Source organism: Mycteria americana, chromosome 1 (assembly GCF_035582795.1).
Source record: "Mycteria americana isolate JAX WOST 10 ecotype Jacksonville Zoo and Gardens chromosome 1, USCA_MyAme_1.0, whole genome shotgun sequence".
Taxonomy (NCBI): Eukaryota; Metazoa; Chordata; class Aves; order Ciconiiformes; family Ciconiidae; genus Mycteria; species Mycteria americana.
In genome coordinates this window covers 105,227,949-105,242,882 of record NC_134365.1, presented here as the reverse complement: position 1 = coordinate 105,242,882, position 14,934 = coordinate 105,227,949, and the positions used below count along the sequence as shown (strand labels likewise).

Sequence of the window (14,934 nt, the reverse complement as noted above, 5' to 3'; positions counted from 1 at the left end):
CTATCTCTGGGGCCCCTAGACCATCAGATGGCTTCAACAATTACTGGGAGAAGACCCTTGGGCCACAGCCTGTGCCCTTGTGCAGAGCTAAGCCAACTTCCAGGGTGCTTCCCAAAGGGAAAGGCTAAACCGCAGTGGGGGTCAATGTCTGCCCCCCGCTGACCGGGGACACACCAGGCAGTAAGTGATGTGGGATGGGCAGCCCCAGCACGGAGCTAAGCGCAGCGTAGACGTGCAAGCCCAGCCAAGAGCTGGGCTACAAGCCACTGAGCTGACTGGAAAACCACCAGCACCACAGATTTGCCCTGGTGCAGACAAGACCCAGTCCCACTCACTCCTTGGCCTTTTTATTCTGGTTGAACCAAAGACGCAGGGGATGCCAGGGCCACGGCCATGGCTCATCGCCTCTTCTCACCTGCATCCTGCACGTGAACAGCGACCGTCCCCGACTCCTCCTCCGCCAGCCGGTACCACACGCCGTTGGGGTCCGCCAGCCACTCCTCCACGCGGCACGAGTAGTTGCCCGTGTCGGCACCGCCGGCCTGCAGCACCGTCAGCCGGAAGAGCACCGCCGAGAGCCTCTGGAAGCGCAGGCGGCCCTCCCAGCGACCGGCCTCGGGGCTGAAGACGGCGTCGGGGCCCACGCTCAGCACCGCCTCCCTCTCCTCCTCCTCCTCCTCGTCCTCCTCCACACGGCCGCCTGGCTCTTTGGCCCGCAGGTTGTACCACGTCACCGCAAAGTGGGACTCCGGGCTGGAGCGGGACAGGATGCTGCAGTCCAGCGGAAAGGACTCCTTCTCCTGCACTGTGAGGTTGGCGGTGGCCGTGTCCACCTGCAAGGTGGGATCTGAGATGACAAAAGGGGAGAGGTGAGCGCTGAGCAAAATGCTATTGTCAAAGCCACCCTGCCCCAGTGCAAACTGACCGTCACGACGCCAGTGCTGGCCGCGATCCAAACAAAACCCAAAGGCTTGATGCAGCCTGCCAAGTCCCACCAGTACCTCTGTGGTCAACCCTGCAGGCGCAGCATCCTCACCTCACCTCACCTGGCGGCACACCACCTGCCGCACGGTCAAACAAGAGCTGGCTGCGAGCGCCGTGCGACCCCCCTGCCCATGCAGACCCTTGCACCAACTAACGGGCACGTGTGTGAGCGGAGAAAGCTGCTGCAGCTCATCCAGACGTGCTACAAGAACATGTCAGGAAATACTGAGGTTTGGTGCATGCGCTGAGGAGCATGTACTACTACTCCCCAGCTACCAGTGCAAAGAGCATTGCACTCCATGCTTATTTTTTATTTATTTGAGAGCGCTCAAAGGACTTGAAAATCAGTATGACAGAAGAGGAGAAGATGTTTTCCAGCAATTTGGGAAGTTATTTAGGTAAGAGGTTCCTCCATGGAGATGTCCTCGGCACAGACACAGCAAGGACGCTTCCAAAAGTCTCCCTCTCTTGCCTTTTTTTTTTTTTTTTTCTCTAGTGCTTGCTGCAAGGCTAAAGAGATGTTTTTACCCGAGACACAGTGGCCAGAACCCCAGATGAGTTGATTAAAGCCTGACTTCAAGAGCAATTAACATTTGGTTTAGTCATTTTGCCAGGGAACACATTCTCCCGGGACTGCAATCAGTCCAGATCTAAGCTTTCAGTTAAAGATTAAAAAGCCCTTTCCAATGCGGGAGCTGAGCAGGAAGGGCAAGCCGATAGCTCACTGAAGAGAGAGCCGCTTTCTCCTCCAGCGAAGACAGCTGGGCAAGCCCTCCCTTGCACAGACCCCGGGTGTCCCTGCAGGAGGGGGCTGCTGTCCCCCAGCTCTTATCAGCTGCGGGGCTGCTGTGCCCAGTGGGGCTTCCCATTATAGCACCTGACTGACACTTTTTAAATGGTCCCATAAGGAAAATCTTCATTAAGGCCAGAGCTCTTCAGGCTGTAGGCAACACGAGTGTTTTCAGTTCACGTCTTTCCCAGGAAGACCCCTCAGCAGACACAGGAATGAGGTAAGTCCTGAGATTTTGGGGACTACTGAGGTAAAAAGGAGGAAGGGAAAGAAATGGCTTGTCAAAACCAACACAAAGCCTCCCTGTCCTGGTTTTGGCTGGGATAGAGTTGATTTTCTTCCTAGTAACTGGTACAGTGCTGTGTTTTGGACTTAGAATGAGAATAATGATAACACACTGACGGTTTAGTTGTTGCTGAGCAGTGCTTACACTAAGTCAAGGACTTTTCAGCTTCTCATACTGCCCTGCCAGCGAGGAGGCTGGAGGTGCACAAGAAGCTGGGAGAGGACACAAACAGGACAGCTGACCCCAACTGGCCAAAGGGCCATACCATACGACATCGTGCTGAACAAAGAAACTGGGGGCAGTTGGCCAGGGGGGTGTGGCCGCTGCTCGGGAGCTGGCTGGGCATCGGTCAGCAGGTGGTGAGCAACTGCATTGTGCATCACTTGTTTTGGATATTCTTTTATCATTATTATTATTTTCCCTTCCTTTTCTGTCCTATTCAATTGTCTTTATCTCAGCCCGTGAGTTTTACCTTTTTTTCCGATTCTCTCCCCCATCCCACTGCGGGGGAGTGAGTGAACGGCTGTGTGGTGCTTAGCTGCCTGCCGGGTTAACCCACAACACTCCCCCACCTCAGCAGGTTAAGCAGAAAGAGGAGAACTGCTGTCTGAAGGTGCTGAGAGGGTTTTTTTCCCCCTTTGCTCATGATTATAGTCCTGAAAGATGAGCACGGAGATCCTCACTAATGAGACATGAGTCACAAGCAAGTTTAGTCATTTTGTTAAGTGCTGGCTGCTATGAAAGAAAAACAAACAACAACAAAGCACTTTTAGAAAAAAAAATATCTTGAATTACTGCACCCCCCAACTCCCTCTCTCCTTCCCACTCCACATCCTTCTGCAATTCAAAATGAGCCTCAAGGATTTCCCCTGCTGTTCATTCCCCCCTCCATCAGGGCTGGCAATTCTCAGCCTGGATGAAGAGCTGCCCTTACAACCGTGTGGGCATGCAGGGTACAGGGATTGCCTGGGGAGGGGTCTCTGCTCAAGCCATCTTGGCCAGCAAGATTTCCCAAGCAAGGACCTGGTGGATAAGGGCTATGCTGTCCCCTGAGAGAGCTCCTCCTTCACAGTACAAATCTTCTCTGCCGGGAATGACCACTAAAACCTTCCCAGAATCTTACCCTTTTGCCAGCTCCGTTGCAGAGTTACGAGGCTGACACCTCGCTGGAACGGGCAGGCATAAAGCACTACAGCAGCACTTGCACAGTGGTTGCTTTACACGCTGGAAAGTAGCCAGCAAATGAAGACCGTAACTGTTATTTGACCTACAGCCTTTAAGACAGACATTTAATCTTGAGTGATATGCCTCAAAAACTAGGGGATCTGTATTTTCCAAGGTAAATTGTCTTTGCAGCTTATCTGTTGTTAAAACAGATGAAACTTAGCAGAGTACCCTGGGAATCTGCTTTTGAGGGCTTATGGGTCCACGAGTGCTGGTCAGTCTTTAAGAACCACCTTTTAGAAGCTCAGGCAATTCCACCGTGTCATACGTCAAGTAAGCGGGGCAGAAGAGCAGCTTGGCTGAACAGGGAAATCCTCGTGGAGCTCAAGAGGAAAAAGAAATTGTATGATCTCTGGAAGCAAGGTCAGGCTTTGCAGGAAGATTACAGAGCTGTGGTTCATATATGGAGGGAGAAGACATGAAAGGCCAAAGCTCAGTGAGAGCTGAAACTGGCCAGTGTTGTGTCAGCTAACAAGAAGGGCTTTTTTAAGTACGTTAATAGCAAGAGGAGGTCTAAAGAAAACACTGGACCCATACTTGTTGAAGATGGTCACCTGACTAATAGGGATGAAGAAAAAGCGGAGGCATTCAATGCTTTTTTTGCCTCAGTCTTTAATAATACTGATAGACCTTGGGCTGCCCTGTCCCCTGAATCGGAGGACCACAAGTGTGGAAACAGTGACTTTCCATTTGTGGACACTGAAATTGTAATGGACCAGCTGTATCAGCTGAATGTTCACAAGTCCATGGGGCCTGATGGGATTCAGCCCAGAGTACTGAAGGAGCTAGCGGATGTTATGGCAGGATCCCTCTTGATCATCATCCAAAGGCCTTGGGACTCAGGGGAGGTCTCTGCTGACTGGGAGCTAGCCAATGTTATTACAATTTACACGAAGGGCATGAGGGAAGACCCAAGAAACTACAGACCTGTTAGTCTAACCTCAGTTCCTGGAAAAATTATGGACAAGATTATACTGGGTACTACTGAAAGGCTTTTAAAGAATAATGCAATCATCGGGCACAGTCAACATGCATTCACAAAGGGAAAGTCCTGTTCAACTTATTTAATATCCTTCTACAATAATGCCACCCGCCCAGTGGATGAAGGGAAGGCGGTGGATGTAGTTTTTCTGGATTTTAGTGAGACTTTTGACACTGTCCCTCACAGCACCCTTCCAACTGTCCAACTGTGGGATGAGCGGGTTCATGGTGCGCTGAGTGAAGATCTGGCTGAAGGGCAGAGCTCAAAGGCTGCATCTGGCTGGTGACCAGTCACCAGCAGTGTTTCTCAGGGTTCAATTCTAGAGCCAGTTCTGTTCAATATATTTATCAAAGATCTGGATGCAGGAGTTGAATACACCATTAGCAAGTTTGCTGATGATACCAAACTGGGAGGTGCTGTTGACTCTCTTGAGGGACAAGAGGCCTTGCAGAGGGATCTAGACAGATTGGAGCATTGGGCTTTGAATAATGGGACGAAATTTAACAACTCCAAATTGCCAGATTCTGCACCTAGGATGGAGTAACGCTGGGCACAAGTATAAATTGGGAGAGGAGTGGCGGGAGATCAGTCTTGCAGAAAGAGATCTGGGGGTGCTGGTCGGCAGCAGGCTCAATGTGAGTCAGCAGTGTGCCCTGGCAGCCAAGAGGGCAAACCACATCCTGGGGTGCATCAAACACAGCATAGCCAGCCGGTCAAAAGAGGTGCTTATCCCGCTGTATGCAGCGTTGGTGTGGCCTCACTTTGAGTACTGTGTGCAGTTCTGGGCCCCACAACGTAAGAAGCATGTTCAGGTCCTTGAATGTGTCCAGGGGAGGGCAACAAAGCTGGTGAAGGGGCTGGAAGGAATGTCCTATGAGGAGCGGCTAAGGACTTGGAGTTTGTCTAGTTTGGAGGAAAGGAGGCTGAGGGGCGACCTCATTGCTCTCCACAGCTTCCTGAGGAGGGGAAGTGGAGAGGGAGGTGCTGATCTCTTCTCCCTGGTAGCCAGTGATAGAATGCATGGGAACGGTTCAAAGCTGCACCAGGGGAGGTTTAGACTGGACATTAGGAAGCATCTCTTTACCGAGAGGGTGGTCAAACACTGGAACAGGCTTCCTAGAGAGGTGGTTGATGCCCCAAGCCTTTCAGTGTTTAAGAGGCATTTGGACAATGCCCTTAATAACATGCTTCAGCTGTTGGTCAGCCCCGAAGTGGTCAGGCAGTTGGACTAGATGATCATTGTAGGTCCCTTCCAATTGAAATTATTCTATTCTATTCTATTCTATTCTATTCTATTCTATTCTATTCTATTCTATTCACAGCCCTTTGAAACTGGAGTTTCCTCCCTGGTTTGAACTTCTGTAGCACTTGTTTCCCCACTAGATGCTGAAAAGAACAAGAAGCACCTGCGGCAATCCCTGATACCTGCCTCCCTGTGTCTGGGCACAGCCAAAACGGTGGTGTTAGGCAGCAGGATCAGCCTGAACCACTATCACCGGCAAGAGGGTGGCCAGGAAGCCCATAAGTACCCCCTTGTCCATACAGAGGCAGGCTCCTCATAGTCAGCTCCTGCCCACCAAGAAGCCTGAGCCCTTGTCCCAACTGACAGACGAACTCTTGGAGCTGCACACCCCGCACCTGCTTCTTCACCTGCAGAATGGGAAACAGCAGCATGAGAAACTGCCTGGACACCAGCAAGGGTCTTGACCTCTGCTTCCCTCTTTTCATGCAAGGACCTTGCCCCTGGGGTGCACACCTGGGAAGCACAGATAGCTTCTCCCATCTCATTCAGGACAAGAGGAAATGGCCTCAAGTTGCGCCAGGGGAGGCTTAGACTGGGTATTAGGAAATTTTACTTCACTGAAAGGGTTGTCCAGCATTGGAACAGGCTGCCCAGGGCAGTGGTTGAGTCACCATCCCTGGAGGTATTTAAAAGGTGCTTAGGGACATGGTGTAGTGGCGGTCTTGGCAGTGTTAGGTTTACAGTTGGACTCGATGATCTTAAAGGTCTTTTCCAACCTGTACAATTCTGTGATTCTGTGATTCTCAATCAAAATGTGAATAAAATCGGAAGCCTATCCTATTGAATCTGCCAAGAGTGCTGTAAAAACCATAGATTTGCAGATGCAGTGGTGACAAAATCCCAAGCCCATCCAGCTGTGTTTGCAGGACTTGCTCTATGCTCCTCCCAGAAAAGCAAGGGTGGACCCAAGAAGACGTGCAAGAAAGCATCAGCACAGTCTGTAGCACAGCAGTCCTGCCCTCTGCCCAGACCCACTGTTGAGGACAGACAGATGCTGACTCATGTGTTCAGTCCAAGAGGGCAGAGCGCTGCTCAAAGCTGTTGGCACGAGATCCTCCTCACCTGGCTGCTTGACGGTGAGGGTGATGAGTCCGGAGAGGTCCTCTGCCCGCTTGTACCAGCGGTCGCTGGGGTCGAGAAGCCACTCCTCCACGCGGCAGTCATAGGCCCCGCTGTCCCGCACAGTGGCATTTTGGATGGAGAGGAGGTAGAGACCCGGGGATGGGCTCTCCAGGTGCAGCCGGTTCCGCAGGTCACCCAGCGCCGCCACGTCCCCGTAGCGCAGGGTGCTCTGCCGGCTCAGCCGGGCCACCACCTCCTTCTCTGGGTGGCCCGGCCGCCAGACGTACCACTCCACTGAGAGCTGGGACGAGGGGCTGGTGCGGCTGCTGACAAGGCACTCCAGGGTCACCCACTGGTTCTCCAGCACTGTGATGTTCTTGTGGGTCTGGTTCACCTGCAGGCGGTTATCTACGGGAAAAGGCCATTAGAAATACAAGGTGACCAAGGGCTGCAAGGGTCCTTTGTCCACCCACAAGCCCTTCCCACATGGCCACGATCCTGGGGTGTGATGAAAGAAATGAGGAAGGGGAGGAAAAAAAAAGATGGGGAAGAAAAAAAAAGAGGAGCAAAAGAAAAGAGGACTTGTGTTTTTTAGGATCTTCTGAAAATCTCAGGCTAGCCACCAACAATGCCCCATTCAGCACAGGGAACTGGAAACCCACAATCTCCTAGTAGGACCTGCGGGGTCCTAAGTGCACAGACACCTTGTGAAGGGAGGTCACACCTCAATCTTTTCCCATCTTCCTCCTGGGGCAGGGCAGTAGCCCAGTCACACAGTGACCAGTAAGCCCTCCTGTTGTGGGAAAAGGGAAAAAAGCAAGAAGCAGAATGGACAGCTGATTATAGGGAACCACCACTGCAAAACAAGAAGAGGCATGAGGGCAGTCACACACGGTGTTTTGCTGCCTTGGGAATGTCCCTGGGTTTTGCTCCACAATTTCATTGATACATGGGGGGGTGGCTGCAATCAGCTCTTTTATCTGAAATGACGTGTCGTACTCTCCTAACTCCTTCATGACTTCCTTCCAGGGGCACAGTCTGGACTTCCCTGGTATGGCTGCTGCAGCAAGCGACGGGCACCGAACTTCCCAGAGAAAGGTGGGCAATGCAAAGGAGGGGACAGATCACAGCTCCCCGCTCCCTGACCGCCCCACAGCCATCTCAGGACTTTGCAGACAGAAACAAGGAGCTGGGACCGGCAGCGAGTGGCACACTCTGGCCTGCTGTGCTCCCTGCGCAACTAGGCAAAGCTGCGCTGCGGACCATACTCAATATCCCTGTCGCACCCCCATCCACAGAGCTTGTGTCTAGCCAGCCAAATCTAGACAGAGAAAATGCATTAAGCATCCTAATCCAGCCCTGCTGTCCAGGTGTGTCCCTCCCACCTGAGGGATTTTATCCTCCAGAAACAGGCACCCAGAGCAAGCGGGGACAAGGCAGGCTTCCTTGTGAAGTACCGATGCTCTGCCTCAGCAGCACACATGGGGTGCAGGCTGCTCTCAGAGATGGTGCTTGCCTCCCTACCTCCCCCCTTTGCACAAAATGAGGGCTCTGTCCCCAGCTTGTGGGGGCCATCTTTAGCTCCCCCATCAGCCCACCCTTACCAGTGATGTCCGCTGCCACGGAAACAACCAGCAGAGCAGACTTCTCCTTTCCTGGCAGCCAGCTCCCCACCTCATTAAACTCGTCACTTGCATCTCATGTGCACAGCGCAGAGAGAAAAGAGACAAGGCTCCCCGCGCCTGCCAGGATACAGGCACGGAGTAAAATTAAACCGTGTGCAAAACATAAAAATGCTTTCCCAGGCAGGCACACATCAGTTCTCTCAGTAGGTCGCTAGTCGACACTCTTGCTACGTGATGCTCTTGAGGATAAAGAAACCTAGCTGGATACAGAGGCCCTCTAGATTGTGGGGGACGGACAACCTTCACGTGGGGACACTGAAATGCAAGCCAACCCAGCCTAAATGGACGAGGGTCACATCAAAGGGGGAAAACGTCCCTCTTCGTGCAGGGACGTGCCGGCATAAGGATGCAAGGAGGGGGTGACAAGGCTGGAGCGGAAAGAAGAGCAGAGGATCCCTGTTGCCCCAGAAAAGCTCGGCAAGCTCACGAGCCGTGCGCAAGAGCCAATGCCAAGAGGACCCCACCGGTGTGGCATGTGGTACCTGGCTGCTTGACGGTGACCTCCGTCCGCCCCGACACCTCCTCCGCCAGCTTGTACCAGGCGTGGTTGGGGCTGAGCAGCCACTCCTCCACGTGGCAGTAGTAGCTGCCGCTGTCTCGGACCTCCGCCCGCTGCACCGTCAGGCTGAAGAGCCCCCCTGACGCCGAGCGCTCGAACTGCAGCCGGCCCCGCAGTCCCTCCTCCTCTGCGTAGGTGCCGTACTCAAAGGCCGAGCTGTGGGTGGTCTTCAGGATGAGCTTGCCGTCGGCGTCAGAGGGCTTGTGGACATACCACAGCACGGCGAAGTGCGAGTCGGGGCTGGTCTGGGATTTCACCGAGCAGTTGAGGGGGATGGGCCGGTTCTCCACCAGAGTGATGCTCCGCTTCGACTTGCTCACCTGCAGCTTGGTCACTGCGAGGGAGGAACAGAGAACGATGAGGAGAGGTGGGTCATTAACATAGAAAAGAAACTCACCTGGTTTGGGGAGGACCAGAGAGTCCTCCCCCAACTGCAGGCATGGCTGCTCTTGCCTGGGTCCCACTTGCACTGGACCTTTAAGACAAAGGTGTTGAGATGTTCTCCTACCAAATCTTCTCTCTTCTTTCACCCCCTGCTCTACTCCTGGATCCTCCCACCATGTCCCTCAGCAAGAGGCTGCTTTTTCACAGTTTGTCCTTTCTCTTTCTTAATTCACCATGGTGTAAGGCACCAAACCTGGAAAGAAGACTACATCCAAACTCAGTGAGTTTTTTCATGGTGAAATCATACCACGTGCATGTCAGGGCAATGAACTGTTGACCAGTTCCAGAGAAAACCATTTCTAGGAAGGGTGAATTAAACGAGACTCTACTGCTGACACATGCCAGCCTCAGCGACATGTAACCCACAGACACACAATAGCTCGGGGAGCAAGTGCAGGCACAACTGGAGGAGAAGAGGGAGCACCAGACTGGAAGGGATCAGCAGGGAGCAAGCTCTGCTCCAGCAGCCAGGAGATCTGGCTCCAGGTCCACCACGGACTGCACAGCCCGGGACAAGCCACAGGCACGTCACCTCCCTTGGCTTCCCAAGCGCAACTGCACTTCCCACACGGGTAGCTCAGCGGTCACGCAGCGTCGAGGATGACACGGCAGCGTCATTAGCTCTTGTCCCTTGGAGAGACACAGGAGACACAAGGAGAGACACACCAGTTTCCGATCCCTCTGTCCCTGCAGGAGCAGGAGATAAAGCCTCCGCTGCACGTGCTCAGGCTGTGCCTGTCGTGCAAGCCTTGACCCAGGGCATTCCCGTCTGCAGGGGAGGACACGAAGCGCCCTCCTGTGACACTTGTGCTTGGCGTGCCCTGGAGCCCCGCCGGCCACAGGCCCGAGGAGAGGAGCAGCTCCCGGCCGGCCACGGCACTCCTCCCAGCAGCTCTGCCACCGCCGCCCCTCCTTCGCCTCTCCTGCGCGACCGCCACCTCCTCTCCAACGCGACCACGCAGGATGCCCAGATCTGACAGCTCAAAGGGATGAGCCCTTGGCTGAGCGTGCAGCACAACACGTTACCCAGGACATCGGAGCATAGTCAGGAAAATGGGGTGGGGGGGTGTGGTGTTCCCAGGGACGGGGGCAGCGTGCGAGGGGGTCCGGCAGGCAGCAGGTCCCCCCAGCACCCCTCCAAGCAGAGCCCCTTCCCGGTGCACCCTGCGACGGCAAGCACCGCTGCTCAGGCATGGCTTATACAGGGTGTCCCGACAACCAGTGGCTCTTCAGCGGGCCGAGAGGCAGAAGGTGGGTACCCCAGTCCTGCTCCAGCCCAGCCCAAGCCCTCCCGCTGCCTCACCTGGCAGCTCCCCTCTGAAAGGGGGCATGCGGCCTTGCTGCCGGGTGAGGGGATTCTGCTGACAACTGCTAAATCTCTTAACGAAACCTAGCGAGCACCCTGGGCACGAGTGGCACCACAGAAGCGTGGTACCACAGGCACAGACAACTGAAGGCTGCCGGGGGAGCTGTGCCCATCCACACCCTGGAAACCCGTCCCACGCGTCCTGTGTTTGCAGGGAAGCGAGGCTGTCTCCTCGCTCTCACTGAAGCACGGGCTCCTCTCTTTGCATCACACTTTGCTTCCAGCTTCCCCTGGGCCCCAGGGTCTCGGATGCCTGTCGGCACAAGCGATGAGTGACGGGGCCGAGGGAGAGGATGGGCACAGGCAAACACCACCAAATGGGAGGGAGGAACTCCCACCACAGCGACGCTTTCTGCTCTAACACAGCATCTGAGATAGGCATCCTGGTAATGCATTAGACGTTCCCCTGGAGCCTGGATTGCCCGTGGCTTTAATCAGTATGCTAATAAAGACTCGATGGCTGTGTTATGGGTATGGCACGCAGACAGTGGAGGGAGGGAAGGAGGGAAATAGTCCCTTGTTCTTCCTCCCTGGGGACTTCAACCTAATGGAGAGATTTAGCATCACCCTGTTGTATTTCTGCTGTAGCCCAGACACACTCCTTCCCCTTTGTTTCACTTCAGGACAGCAGCCTTAGCCACCCCACCCACACTCGTCCCACCTTTTTGGCTCACCATTGGTTAAGAAAGGTTATTTCAAGCATTAATCAATCTTCCGAGTCCCTGGGAGATGAACCAATAAAGGGGAAGGTGATTCTCAGCAGTTTCCTTTCTCCCCCAGCCCCCTTTCCAAACAGTTTATTTTTAATTGGTACTGGATTATTTTCTGCAACCGTTACTAAGGAAACCTCTGTTACTATAGCAACCGTGTATGTTAAGTCAGGAGCCCTATATCTATTAAAATGCAGTATATACACATGCTGTGTGTGGCGGGGTTGCTCAATATCAACACATACACACACGCAGCAAGGCAGGGTATGCACAGACCGGAGCTGCTGAGATGCAAGCATCCCTCCCAGTGCTCTTCCACATCGCAGCACATCCAGGAGACGAAAATGAGGACGACGGGCACGGAATATTTTTAAACCTGGCGTTTGGGGCAACCGACCTGCACCTCGTACATGACAGATGTATGTCACTGAAGCAGTGAGGGCTTGTTCCCGGACCATAATCACGGCAATTCTCACTGCGTACAAACAGCATGGACCCCCGAGGTCATCCAAGGGCTTTTGGATAGCCTCCGTGCAGCTCTTCCTGCTTCCATTTGACACTTGGGAAGAAGATGTCTTCTTTTGTGGGGGTGAGGGTGATGGAGAAGAAATCTTATTAACTCCAACAAAAATGAGATCTTAAATTCCACGTGCACACCCCCAGCCCTCCAAGCCCTCCCTGGCAGCCGTTGCAGCCAGTGTTCGGGAATTTGCCCGCGCATGCACGGAGTCCCCCAAATCTTGAGGAGACGATCACTTCTACTGCTGCTACCAGTGGGAGCAGCAGGTCCTGGCAGGGAATTAGAGGTCTTCCCTTTGCTAGACTGCACATGCTCGCACAGGTTCGTAACACCATGTGCGAAGTTTCGTCTAGATTAGAGGTATCGGTGATATATAATGACACCCCTGCCAATGCACTCCTCATCTAACATGACTTATTTTCCTAACAGAGGCACACCACAGAAGATGCAAGTGCCGGTTTTGTTTCCCTCCTACAGAATTAGAGAGAACATTCTCAGTCTTTTCCAACCTGTGAACACCAAATGCTTCCCCATCCAGGCAGCGGCTCCTGCACAGTAAATGTGCACCTACCTCTTCTTCATTACCTTTTGCAGATCCTATAGAAATAATTCACGGCTTTTACAGACCACAGGCTGAAAACTGCTGAGTTGGAAACACTGTGGCACACAGGTTACCTTGGGGCAGCTTCACCTCCGGGCCGCAGGCTGGTTTGCTTGCTCACGCAGGGCAGAGATCCTCTGCTCACGCTCTGCTTAAGACACGGGAAGCTTTGTGGGGCTGCTCACACTTCTGGTCTCCCACAGGGGGAGAGGAGGGGAGGACCATCAGCCACCATTCACAGATATGTAAACTAATCCAAAAGGCTCATCTTGCACTTGGGAACAACGATTTAAAAAAAACATTAAAAATCCTGAAGTTAGGGGTCCAGGGTGATGGTGATGCTAATGGTACAATACAATGCCAGGGAGTCCATCTCTTTCCATCCTGGTGGTAAGTCTACTCCAGCGCAAAGCAGGTCTCACTATGCCCCGTGCAGCTTGCCAGGTCATGTTTAAAGATGCCTGCATGACAGAAATGATTGTAGCTGCTGGTGCCTGAGTGAGATTGCAAGAAGACTGACACCTCAGGCGCTCAGCCAGCCAAACCTTGCCCTCCTGACATGGGGGAAACTCCCTTTCCTGGCTTGGGGATTTGCCTGGGCAGAGAGCCAGGAAAGGGCTTGGCCTTCAAATGCTGAGTTGATCCAGTCTGCCCCAGGGGCTGGGGTTTCGGTGTGTCGGGGCAGGGCTGCTCCAGCCCTCTGTCAAGCAGCGGAGGCAGTGGGAGCAGCGATGTGAACAGGCACGGTTGCACAGCATTTTCTTCTGCGCTGTCAAGAGGCTGATGTTCTCTTAACAGCCTCCCTAACATCTGCTTAGTGAGGGAAACAGGTGCATGTGTCTAGGTGAAGTTATCATGCATATCATCTGCAAACCATAATCCTGTTGCCACAATGTCTCCTGGCTCCCTGGAGGGTGCCAGTAAAGAGGATATCATACCTTGATGTACTGTAATTGGCCCTACATATGCTATTAAGGCTTTCAGTTTACACTGGCAACAAGTCATGGTTACAACCCTCGTATTTTTTTTAAGCTAGCCTGGTCTCCCAGCCCCTGTGAAGCCATGCAACCTGTGTGAAGAACGTGCGCAGGCGCTGAACTCTGCAGGGGTGCTCGGGCAGGGGCCCTGCAGGCAGCACCGGGACAGAAGACATCAGCTCTCCGACGGCACGGAGACACACTCCCGCACCGCTGAGGGCATCCTGCCGCATCTGCTGGAGGAGCTCTGGGAGGTTCAACATGTGATGACTCGCGCTGGAGCCTGGCCAGGACACGGGGGATGTTACATGCCTTTTAGGGTGGAGAGGCTGGCAAAGACGCTAGGTGTCCACAGCAAGCCCATACATTTACTAGACACCTCACTTCACAGACTGTCCTCCAGCATCACAGTCCCTTTGCACTAACTCCCAGGCCGAGGAAAATGTCCCCGCGCATTTGCAGGGACACGCATTGTCTCAGGACACCTGCGGCAGCCTCCGGTCCTCAAAGCTTGCACCTCTGGGCTGGGGGGCCAGGTCAGACACACCTTACAACCACAGCAGGCTACGGCATGGCTAGCTGCTCTCCAAGCTGATAGGTATGGTAGGGGTTTTCTACACACCATCAAGCAGGCGATCAGTCTCCTCAAGCTGGGCATGTGGTAAGCACAGTTATACAAATATTTGGGGGAAGGGAAAGCAGTCATCAGAGGAGGAGGATAGAGGCAGTGACATGATTTCACAGCTTTTCTGCTGACTCGCTGCCGTGGTGAAGCCACTTGGCTCCCTCCCCTCTGTTTCCTAATCATCAAGCAGGGGTTACAACACTTACCTTTACCAAAGCACTTTCCAATGTGTACCTGAAAATGCTGTGATAAGAAGATGCTCTGTCTCAGACTCCTTACATCATCTTCCCTTGTAGGCAGCAAGAAAATACAACAGCAGGAGCTCACTTCCCACCTGGGAGCCACTATTACCAAGTCCTGGGAATGGCGATGTTTAATTGCAGCTGAAGATACCCTCCCCCCAAAAAAGCCCCATACAAAACCCCAGCATGCTGCCCTGCAGCGAAGGAGGAGGGGGCTGCCGGCTGGGGAAGGAGCTAGCTCCGCAGGAGCCAGCGGCCATGGCACAGCAGGAGTGGGCAGGAGGATGGCCACCACCAGCCCACAGAGTCCCCGGGAAGCCCTGTCACCATAGCAGGGAGGTGGTGTCCCACTTTGGAGGCTGCTGCCCTCTGGGGAGAGCTCCTCCAGAAGATGCTCTCGTCTGGAGAGAACTGATGAAGTGTTGCAAAAAGTTTTCCTGGGGAATGTCCTACTTTCAAAAGCTTCCATCGGGATTTCACTGTGCTGAGGTGTGTGTCGGGGGGGAGCAGAAATGAGGCCAACCCAACCTGAACCCAGACATGGTTTAATACCACACATGGGGTTTAGCAGGCC

General features: G+C 53.6%; 1 protein-coding gene across 2 annotated transcripts in view; it reads right to left on the bottom strand.

Moving 5' to 3' along the window:
- IGSF3 (immunoglobulin superfamily member 3) overlaps positions 1 to 14,934 on the bottom strand; it is a 102,056-nt gene that overhangs the window by 3,255 nt on the left and 83,867 nt on the right. For both annotated transcript variants that reach the window (XM_075516129.1, XM_075516120.1), the window contains 3 exons: positions 8,799 to 9,209; positions 6,632 to 7,039; positions 416 to 847 (listed from right to left, as the gene is read on the bottom strand). In XM_075516129.1, coding sequence (XP_075372244.1) covers positions 416 to 847; positions 6,632 to 7,039; positions 8,799 to 9,209 — 1,251 coding nt within the window. The remainder of the gene's footprint in view (positions 1 to 415; positions 848 to 6,631; positions 7,040 to 8,798; positions 9,210 to 14,934) is intronic.